Genomic DNA, 11,644 nt, shown 5'->3' with positions numbered 1-11,644 from the left:
CCCTTCTTGCCTTGTCTCTCAGATCGTTCCCAGCTTTGTGGAAGTTACCTGTGGCAATGATGTTTAGGCCAAGGAATTATAGTTTTTTGTGTGCTCTAGGGTAACGGTGTCAACATGGAATTTGTGTTTGTGGTCCTGGCGACTGGACCTTTTTTGGAACACCATTATTTTGGTCTTACTGAGATTTACTGTCAGGGCCCAGGTCTGGCAGAATCTGTGCAGAAGATCTAGATGCTGCTGTAGTTCCTCCTTGGTTGGGGTCAGAAGCACCAGATCATCAGCAAACAGTAGACATTTGACTTCAGATTCTAGTAGGGTGAGGCCGGGTGCTGCAGACTGTTCTAGTACCCTCGCCAATTCATTGATATATATGTTGAAGAGGTTGGGGCTTAAGGTGCATCCCTGTCTCACCCCACGGTCCTGTGGGAAGAAATGTCTTTGTTTTGGGCCTTTTTTAATCACACACTTGTTTTTTGTGTACATGGATTTTATAATGTTAGAAGTTTTTCCCCCAACAACCCTTTCCATCAATTTGTATAGCAGACCCTTATGCCAAATTGAGTCGAAGGCTTTTTTTTTTAAATCAACAAAGCATGAGAAGACTCAAATATACTGTTACGATTTTCTACTGCCAAGTTTACACCTTCACTATTACAGTGGAATGTTTTTCCCAGGAATTTTTCTAAAAGGGATTGAATTTGTTGTTGCCTAATTGTTTTTTGTTAGGTTTCCAAAATGCATTCCTTCCATCTATAGCATTTCTTAATGTTACTCAGTTCCTTTGGCTTTGATGCCTCATGATTGAGTATTGCTCTGTTCAGGTAGACTGTGATTTTGCTGTGGTCTGATAGGGGTGTCAGTGGACTGACTGTGAAGGCTCTGAGAGACTCTGGGTTGAGGTCAGTGATAAGGTAGTCTACAGTACTACTGCCAAGAGATGAGCTATAGGTGTACCTACCATAGGAGTCCCCTCGAAGCCTACCATTGACTATGTACATACCCAGCGTGCGACAGAGCTGCAGGAGTTGTGACCTGTTTTTGTTGGTTATGTTGTCATAGTTGTGCCTAGGGGGGCATATCTCTCTCTCTCTCTTAGTGCTGTGAGTTCTGTGTGTAGCTCGGTGCGCTTTTCTTTTTATCCATGGTGCACCAAAAGGTGAGTTTGTTGGGCATCCCTCCTCTCTCTCTGTTTTTCTCTGCCCGTGGAGCATTATAGCCACACTCGCGTGCACACACACACACACACACACACACACACACACACACACACACACACACACACACACACACACACACACACACACACACACACACACACACACACACACACACACACACACACACACACACACACACACACACACACACACACACACACACACACACACACACACACACACACACACACACACACACACACACACACACACACACACATCACACACACACACACACACACACACACACACACACACACACACACACACACACACACACACACATCACACACACACACACATCACACACACACACACACACACACACACCACACACACACACATCACACACACACACCACACACACACATCACACACACACTCTCCTCTGCATATGAAGGGGTAGGGTTTAGTGCGGCAGGGGACTGGAGGTTAATGACTACACTATGTCGAGGCGCCCGGTTCTACATCTGTCACCAACACAATAGTCACGTATCCAAGGCCGCCGCACGCCGCCAGGGCGCCCAGGCCCAACGTCCCCTCCGCTCCCCTCCCACCAGGACTGTGACACAAGTCATGTTCCCTGAAGATTTAGTTATCACAAAGGAAGCTCATACCGTGCTCAAGAGAGAGTCACCAGAAGGCCTTGTCACTTGGAGACACAGAGATGTCACACACACTCATACAGATACACACACACACACACACACACACACACACACACACACACTGATTGGGGGTAATCTTCTGGTTGAGTGTGTGTGTCCGGACAGTTGATGTCTTAGTTTACAGTTTTTATGTATCAAAAGGAACTCGGCCATCATTCAAAACAAACTGTTGCTATTTTCAATGCTTTTCATATTCTGAAGGGTTTTATTTTGAAATGCATGAAATGGTTAGCTGTGCTGTGGTTTGTCTAAGCTCACACACAGCGGCCTGTCATTATTACCATAACCTCTCTGACGTGTGTGTGTTTGTGTGTGTCTTCTTCTTCCCACAGATTGCGAGCCCGAGGTACTGTTGGATTGGTCGTTTGATGTAAATTGTCTCTTTTGCTGCTTAAGACGAGAGAAAGTCAAGGTAATTGATGTTATTAGAGTTGCTGTGGCTCACACACACACACACAGACACAGAGACACAGACACACATCGAGACAATAGCTAAATCCCACACACTGCATTACAGCTAGCTGATTAGCTAAACTCCACACACTGCATTACAGCTAGCTGATTAGCTAAACTCCACACACTGCATTACAGCTAGCTGATTAGCTAGCATTACAGCTAGCTGATTAGCTAAACCCCCCACACTGCATTACAGCTAGCTGATTAGCTAAACTCACACACTGCATTACAGCTAGCTGATTAGCTAAACTCTCACACACTGCATTACAGCTAGCAGAGCATTTAGCTAAACTCCACACACTGCATTACAGCTAGCTGATTAGCTAAACCCCACACTGCATTACAGCTAGCTGATTAGCTAAACTCCACACACTGCATCTACAGCTAGCTACAGCTAGCTGATTAGCTAAACTCCACACACTGCATTACAGCTAGCTGATTAGCTAAACTCCACACACTGCATTACAGCTAGCTGATTAGCTAAACCCCCACACTGCATTACAGCTAGCTGATTAGCTAAACCCCCCACACTGCATTACAGCTAGTTGATTAGCTAAACCCCCCACACTGCATTACAGCTAGCTGATTAGCTAAACTCCACACACTGCATTACAGCTAGCTGATTAGCTAAACCCCCCACACTGCATTACAGCTAGCTGATTCGCTAAACCTCCCACACTGCATTACAGCTAGCTGATTAGCTAAACTCCACACTCTCCATTACAGCTAGCTGATTAGCTAAACCTCCCACACTGCATTACAGCTAGCTGATTAGCTAAACTCCACACTCTCCATTACAGCTAGCTGATTAGCTAAACTCCACACACTGCATTAGAGATAGCTAATTAGCTTCATGAACAAAAGCCAGTCGGCATCTTTCCATCGCATCATCGACAATAACGCACGCACGCACACACACACCCTTTAAGTAGAGGTCAATCCCTGGTCGTCTCACTCATTCAGCCATGTCTAATCATCCTAAAATGGCGCTAGAATGTTTTGCCTCTCAGGAATGTATTATTATTTTTTGCCCTTTCAGTCACCCCTCGTTCCCTTTGACCTTGTGAATTGATGGCTCGTCGGCATGTCGTTCGGGGCGCCACTCGTCCTCCATTTTTTCTTTGTCTTTAAAGGGGCAATCTGGGATTCAAACGATGAAGAAGTGGACACCGCGCCACTTTTGATATACCAATCCCAGATTGCCCCTTTAATGGAGGAACGAAGGATGAAACAGAAGGCCTCACAAAGAGCCCCCCCCTTCTGTTGCCATGCCAACCAACCACTCCTTTTCTCCTTTTTCATCTTGACCTCTTCAACCCTGAAGGTCGACCATCTGGCACCTACAATTTAATACACAATTGTACATGTGTGAAAAATAACAAATATAAGCACCAACCAAATTATTATTATAAACATATATAACATAGTAGTAGTGCTGATCTATGATCAGATTATAATGAATAGGATTATATAAATCAGATTCAGCATTCCTACTTCTGGGACACTTTGTGAATACGCTCCATGGTCCATAAAACATATTACCTCGAATATATCTGTCCTCCTTCCTCTGCTTGTCTCTGGCCTTACCATGCCCGGGCCGGGCTGGCTGGGCTGGGCTTGCCCTACGTCCAGAATGGTACCCTATTCTCTTTATAGTGCACTACGTCTGAACACAGCCCATAGCGCTCTGGTCAAAAGTAGTGCACGATGTAGGGAATAGGGTGCCATTTGGGACGTACTCTTCATATTTCACTGTGTGCGTTTAATTGCATGAAATGCCAGAGGACCTGCAGAGGACGGAAACAATTGATTCATTGATCTGCAGCTATGCAAACTCCCGACAGAGGGAGGAGGTAGGCTTGAGGGAGGGGGAGAGAAAGAGAGGGGGAGGAGGTAGGCTTGAGGGAGGGGGAGAAAGAGAGGGGAGGAGGTAGGGGGGGAGAGCAAGAGGGGGGAGGGGTAGAGCAAGAGAGGGGGAGGAGGTAGGCTTGAGGGAGGGGGAGAGCAAGAGAGGGGGGGAGGTAGGCTTGAGGGAGGGGGAGAGCAAGAGAGGGGGAGGTAGGAGGGAGGGCTTGAGGGAGGGGGGAGGAGGTAGAGCAAGAGAGGGGGAGGAGGTAGGCTTGAGGGAGGGGGAGAGCAAGAGAGGGGGAGGAGGTAGGCTTGAGGGAAGGGGAGAGAAAGGGGGAGGAGGTAGACTTGAGGGAGGGGAAGAGCCAGAGAGGGGGAGGAGGTAGGCTTGAGGGAAGGGGAGAGAAAGGGGGAGGAGGTAGACTTGAGGGAGGGGAAGAGCGAGAGAGGCGGAGGAGAGAGGCAGAGGGAGAAGGAAAGTGAAAGGGGGATACCTAGTCACTTGAACAACTGAATGCATTCAACTGAAGTGTCTTCCGAGGGGAGAGAAAGAGACGAGGGAGGGAGGGAGGGAGGGAGGGAGAGAGGGATGGAGAGCGAGGGGAAGGAAGAGAGAATGCCTCATTCATATTAACTGTGAAGGTATGCCGTTTTAAGGAAACTGTTTGAGCCTGTTTTGGTTTTGCCAGTTTTCACGTCACTGGATTCTAAGAGGAGAAAGCGGAGAGACAGTCAGGGTGTCACGCCCATTCCTCCCACCACCCCCCCAGGTCATTCATTTGTTTGTTTCATAAACACAATGACTGCAAGTCCATAGTACCACACAATGACTTTCTTAATCACCATATTTTGTCACCCGGTCTTTTAAAGCTTCCACCACAGCGTTGTCTCGCCACCTATTGTCATATTATGGCTTTTCTTTGCTTAGTAAAAAAAACAGACTTCAAAGGTACTTTAAGGTTTTCCTCTGGGTTTGGTCCAGGACAACTTCATTAAAATGTCTGCTTCGTCTGTGTCCCTCTGAGGAACACTTGGTTGTACATTTATGTACTGTTTTCTAAAATCCTAAACCCTCTTCCTCTGTGTTCTGTGTCCCTCTGAGGAACACTTGGTTGTACATTTATGTACTGTTTTCTAAAATCCTAAACCCTCTTCCTCTGTGTTCTGTGTCCCTCTCAGGAACACTTGGTTGTACATTTATGTACTGTTTTCTAAAATCCTAAACCCTCTTCCTCTGTGTTCTGTGTCCCTCTGAGGAACACTTGGTTGTACATTTATGTACTGTTTTCTAAAATCCTAAACCCTCTTCCTCTGTGTTCTGTGTGTCCCTCTGAGGAACACTTGGTTGTACATTTATGTACTGTTTTCTAAAATCCTAAACCCTCTTCCTCTGTGTTCTGTGTCCCTCTCAGGAACACTTGGTTGGCATCACTCCCCAGGTCTTATCAGAGTCAGAGGACTTGAAACAGGACACGTCCAAAATCAACCGCTTGGAGAAGCAAGCCGAAGAGTTCCTCAATGCTGTCTTCTACAGAAAGGGTGAGTCTAGAACCTATAGAACCATAATGGAGTCTAGAACGTAGAACCATAAAGGAGTCTAGAATGTAGAACCATGAGAGTTTAGAAACTAGAACAATAAGGGAGTCTAGAACCTATAGAACCATACGGAATTGTATAACCTAGAACCATAAGGGAGTCTAGAACCTATAGAACCATACGGAATTGTATAACCTAGAACCATAAGGGAGTCTAGAACATAGAAGCATAAGGGAGTTTAGAACCTAGAACTATTAGGGTCAAGAACCTATAGAACCATAAGGGAGTCCAGTAGAACTATAAGGGTCAAGAACCTATAGAACCATAAGGGAGTCCAGTAGAACTATATGGCGTAGTCAGTTGGGGCGTTGTAAAGACACAAGGTATGGAACTTGGAAACACCAAAGTTGTGGGTTTGATTCCCACATTTAGGCTCCTGAGTGGCACAGCGGTCTGAGGCACTGCATCTCAGTACTTGAGGCGTCCCTGCAGACACCCTGGTTCGATTCCAGGCTGTATCACTACCGGCCGTGATTGGGAGTCCCATAGGGCGGCACACAATTGGCCCAGCGTCGTCCAGGTTTGGCCGGTGTATGACGGTCATTTTAAATAAGAATTTGTTCTTAAGTGACTTGCCTTGTTAAATAAAGGTTCATTTAAAAATCGTGTCCTAAAAAAACGGAGGTTTAAAATGAAACGTGTCGGTTAAGTGACCATGTATTGTTATGGTTATATTACTCTCCGAGAGAAGAGAGGGGTGCAGTGTGTGACTGGTTGCATCCAAAATGGCCCCCTATTCCCTACACTATATCATTTAGTGCACTACTTTTTTTGGTCAAAAGCAGTGCACTAGTGAACAGGGTGCCATTTGAGATAGATGGCTGTTTTAGAGAGGATTAGGTCACTCAGTCAGATGCTGATCCAATCAATGTGTCTGCCCAATCAATCTGGGTTCACACTCCACACCCAGCTCTCAGCCCTCAGCTCTCAGCTCTCAGCCCTCTGCTCTCAGCCCTCTGCTCTCAGCCCTCAGCCCTCAGCCCTCAGCCCTCTGCTGGCCTCAGCTGCTATAGCCCTCAGTGTCAGCCATTATTTCAGCCCTCAGACTGACCAGCTGAATCAGCCCTAAGCCTTTGATCCCTTATTGATGTCAGCTGTTAAATCCACTCAGCCCTCAGTGTCAGATGAAGGGGAGCCCTCTGGTTAAACCCTCAGCTCTCAGCTTAAAGCTGAAGGGGAGCTCTCAGCCCTAAACATGAAGGGGAGCCCTCAGCTTAAACCCTGAAGCTCTCAGCCCTCAGCTTAAACCCTGAGCCCTCAGCCAGCTTAAACATGAGCCCTCAGCCCTCAGCTTAAAGATGAGCTCTCAGCCCTTAAAGATGAGTCCTCAGCCCTCTGGTTAAAGATGAAGCTCTCGGCCCTCAGCTTAAAGATGAAGGGGAGCCCTCAGCCCTCAGCTGGCCTAAAGCTGCTATACACTGAGTGTACAAAACATTATTTCCACGACAGACTGACCAGGTGAATCCAGGTAAAGGCTTTGATCCCTTATTGATGTCACCTGTTAAATCCACTTCAGTCAGTGTAGATGAAGGGGAGGAGACGGGTTAAAGAAGAATTTTTAAGCCTTGAGACAATTGAGACATGAATTGTGTATGTGTGTCATTCAGAGGGTGAATGGGTGGCAAGACAACATATTTAAAGTGCCTTTGAACAGGGTATGGTGGTAGGTGCCAGGCTCACCGGTTTGAGTGTGTCAAGAACTGCAACGCTGCTGGGTTTTTCACGCTCAACAGTTTCCCGTGTGTATAAAGAATGGTCCACCACCCAAAGGACATCCAGCCAGCTATGGGAAGCATTTGGAATCAAGTCAATATAAGAAAGGTCCTAAATGGTGTGTACACTGAGTGTATGTAGCTGAACAAACACTGTGCACAGTATATAAACAGACACACATAGATACATGTCGTTTGTCTGAGGGTTTCTTCCTTCCCAGTGATGTTCCTTTAGCTAAATGTTTTTATAATGTCTATATGCTCCCGGCTTTATGTTTTGGTTCCACGCGGTCGGCGTCCCAAACGGAACCCGATTCCCTACATAGTGCACTACTTTTGACCAGATTGCATAGGGCCCAGGTTAAAAGTAGTGCACTGGATTGGGAATAGTGTGCCAGGACGTAGGTATTGTTTGCAGAAAGCTTCCCCTTCGGACACGGGGCACAATTCCTCGGCCCAAAAGGAAATGTTTTTCCAGAAAGCTTGTCTGCTAAATCACTTTGTTGTTTTGCGGCTGAAAGTTGGGGGCTATAGGGTAGACTAGAGCTGTGTCCCAAATGGCACCCTATTCCCTATGTAGTGCACTACTATAGGGGCCAATGGGGTTCTGATCGAAGTAGTGCACTACATAGGGAATAGGGTGCCATTTGTGACGAAGCCTAGCTAACAGTCTGTCTGTAGTATTACAGAGAGATATTAAACAACATGTCCTGTAGGTATATATCTATGTCCACATTCTAACAGTCTGTCTGTAGTATTACAGAGAGGTATTAAACATGTCCTGTAGGTATATATCTATGTCCACATTCTAACGGTCTGTCTGTATAGAACATATCTACAACTTCTGAGACTGGCTTTCAGTGAGAATGACAGGTTCATAACTGACATTTCTACGTGAATTTGGTCCGTTCCCCCATAAAGTGACATATTGCAGCTTTGATGTTTCTAGTTGTAGTGCTGCCAGATCTTTAGCCGGTCGTTGGAATGCTAAACAGATTAAGAAAGTTCTAATATGTGTCTAATGTTGTGTGTTTGTTTGTCTCTAGCAGACCTCCCAAGCTTCTCGGACCCCCACATCCCTCTAGTGGCTCGTGAGATAATGCAGCGAATGATCCGTCAGTTCGCTGCCGAATATACCTCAAAAAACAGCTATTCTCAGGACCCCCCCCATCACCCCCAGCCCAACGGCATCAAGGACCAAAGCCGCCTCCTGCCGAGAGCGGCCTCTCCAGCCCCGGCCCCCCTCGCTCTGCCGGGGGCGTCCAGCCCCCCGTCCCCGGGACCGGGCCTCAGCCCCGCCTCCGCCTCTGCCTTCGCCCCGGACAGTGGGAACGGAGCCGGTAGTAACTGTAGTGGTACCGGTGCTGCTGCCTCTGCACAGAACCCCGTCCTCAGCAAGCTTCTCATGGCCGACCAGGACTCTCCACTGGACCTCACCGTCAAGAGGCCCGACCCCACAGAGACCAAAACAGAGGGTAAGACACCACTCACACGTCCATATCGAATCAAAACCCATTTACCTTATGGACAAGATAATATGGTGTTACACTGTACAATGAAATGCTTACTTGCAGGCTCTCTCTCAATAGTGCAACAACAATATTCAATAAAATAAATAAGTAGAAGAAAAACCTGGACTGAAGAACTCCCCCATAACTTCAATAGAACGCCCCTCTTATCTCCGTTTATCTTTCCTATATCTCCCTGTATCTCTTCTATCTCCGTTTATCTTTCCTATATCTCCCTGTATCTCTTCTATCTCCATGTATCTTTCCTATATCTCCCTGTATCTCTCCTATCTCCATGTATCTTTCCTATATCTCCATGTATCTTTCCTATATCTCCCTGTATCTTTCCTATATCTCCCTGTATCTTTCCTTTCTCCATGTATCTTTCCTATATCTCCCTGTATCTCTCCTATCTCCATGTATCTTTCCTATATCTCCCTGTATCTTTCCTATATCTCCCTGTATCTCTCCTATCTCCATTTATCTTTCCTATATCTTCCTTATCTCCATGTATCTTTCCTATATCTCCCTGTATCTTTCCTATATCTCCCTGTATCTTTCCTATATCTCCCTGTATCTTTCCTATATCTCCCTGTATCTTTCCTATATCTCCCTGTATCTTCCTATCTCCATTTATCTTTCCTATATCTTCCTTATCTCCATGTATCTTTCCTATATCTCCCTGTATCTTTCCTATATCTCCCTGTATCTCTCCTATCTCCATTTATCTTTCCTATATCTTCCTTATCTCCCTGTATCTTTCCTATATCTCCCTGTATCTTTCCTATATCTCCCTGTATCTCTCCTATCTCCATGTATCTTTCCTATATCTCCCTGTATCTTTCCTATATCTCCCTGTATCTTTCCTATATCTCCCTGTATCTTTCCTATATCTCCCTGTATCTTTCCTATATCTCCATGTATCTTTCCTATATCTCCATGTATCTTTCCTATATCTCCCTGTATCTTTCCTATATCTCCCTGTATCTTTCCTATCTCCATTTATCTTTCCTATATCTTCCTTATCTCCCTGTATCTTTCCTATATCTCCCTGTATCTTTCCTATATCTCCCTGTATCTCTCCTATCTCCATTTATCTTTCCTATATCTTCCTTATCTCCATGTATCTTTCCTATATCTCCCTGTATCTTTCCTATATCTCCCTGTATCTTTCCTATATCTCCCTGTATCTTTCCTATCTCCATGTATCGTTCCTATATCTCCATGTATCGTTCCTATATCTCCCTGTATCTTTCCTATATCTTCCTTATCTCCCTGTATCTTTCCTATATCTCCCTGTATCTTTCCTATATCTCCCTGTATCTTTCCTATATCTCCCTGTATCTCTCCTATCTCCATTTATCTTTCCTATATCTTCCTTATCTCCCTGTATCTTTCCTATATCTCCCTGTATCTTTCCTATATCTCCCTGTATCTTTCCTATATCTTCCTTATCTCCATGTATCTTTCCTGTATCTCCCTGTATCTTTCCTATATCTCCCCGTATCTTTCCTATATCTCCCTGTATCTTTCCTATATCTTATCTTTCCTATATCTCCCTGTATCTTTCCTATATCTCCATGTATCTTTCCTATATCTCCCTGTATCCCTATCTCCATGTATCTTTCCTATATCTCCCTGTATCTTTCCTATATCTCCCTGTATCTTTCCTATATCTTCCTTATCTCCATGTATCTTTCCTATATCTCCCTGTATCTTTCCTATATCTCCCTGTATCTTTCCTTTATCTCCCTGTATCTTTCCTATATCTCCCTGTATCTTTCCTATATCTCCCTGTATCTTTCCTATATCTCCCTGTATCTTTCCTATATCTCCCTGTATCTTTCCTATATCTCCCTGTATCTCTCCTATCTCCATGTATCTTTCCTATATCTCCCTGTATCTCTCCTATCTCCATGTATCTTTCCTATATCTCCCTGTATCTTTCCTATATCTCCCTGTATCTTTCCTATATCTCCCTGTATCTTTCCTATATCTCCCTGTATCTTTCCTTTCTCCATTTATCTTTCCTATATCTCCCTGTATCTCTCCTATCTCCATGTATCTTTCCTATATCTCCCTGTATCTTTCCTGTATCTCTCCTATCTCCATTTATCTTTCCTATATCTCCCTTATCTCCATGTATCTTTCCTATATCTCCCTGTATCTCTCCTATCTCCATGTATCTCCATTTATCTTTCCTATATCTCCCTGTATCGCCAATATCTCCCCTGTGTGTTGCTTATATCTCCCTATAGGTCTCATATAGCTTCCCTATATCTCTTCTATAGCTCCCATGTATCTCCCATGAGCCACTGTATATCCTTTATATCCCTCTATCTCTACTATATCTCTCCTATATCTCCACTTTAACTCACTTATATATCCTCTATATCTCTTCTATATCTCCTCTATTTTTTATATCTCCGCTGTATCTTGCTTATATCTCCACTATATTGCCTCTAGCTCTTCTACATCTTGATTATATCTCTCCCCTATATCTCTCCCCTGTCTCTCCCCTATCGTTCCCCTATATCTCTCCCCTATCGCTCCCCCATATCTCTCCCCTATATCTCTCCCCTATCGTTCCCCTATATCTCTCCTATAGATTCCCTATATATCTCCAATATCGCTCCTAT

At 45.0% G+C, this 11,644-nt stretch overlaps 1 protein-coding gene across 2 annotated transcripts in view; it reads left to right on the top strand.

Annotated features, from left to right (window-relative positions):
* lcor (ligand dependent nuclear receptor corepressor) overlaps positions 1-11,644 on the top strand; it is an 89,103-nt gene that overhangs the window by 61,990 nt on the left and 15,469 nt on the right. The window contains exons 3-5 of one of the 2 annotated variants that reach the window (XM_042317134.1): positions 2,218-2,297; positions 5,602-5,728; positions 8,547-8,972. In XM_042317134.1, coding sequence (XP_042173068.1) covers positions 2,218-2,297; positions 5,602-5,728; positions 8,547-8,972 — 633 coding nt within the window. Of the gene's footprint in view, positions 1-2,217; positions 2,298-5,601; positions 5,729-8,543; positions 8,973-11,644 lie in introns of both variants that reach the window. The other variant, XM_042317133.1, reaches the window with a different exon arrangement.

This window comes from Oncorhynchus tshawytscha, unplaced genomic scaffold (assembly GCF_018296145.1).
Source record: "Oncorhynchus tshawytscha isolate Ot180627B unplaced genomic scaffold, Otsh_v2.0 Un_contig_3970_pilon_pilon, whole genome shotgun sequence".
NCBI lineage: Eukaryota > Metazoa > Chordata > Actinopteri > Salmoniformes > Salmonidae > Oncorhynchus > Oncorhynchus tshawytscha.
Note: the sequence above shows the minus strand (reverse complement) of the source record. Positions and strands in the feature narration are given on the sequence as shown.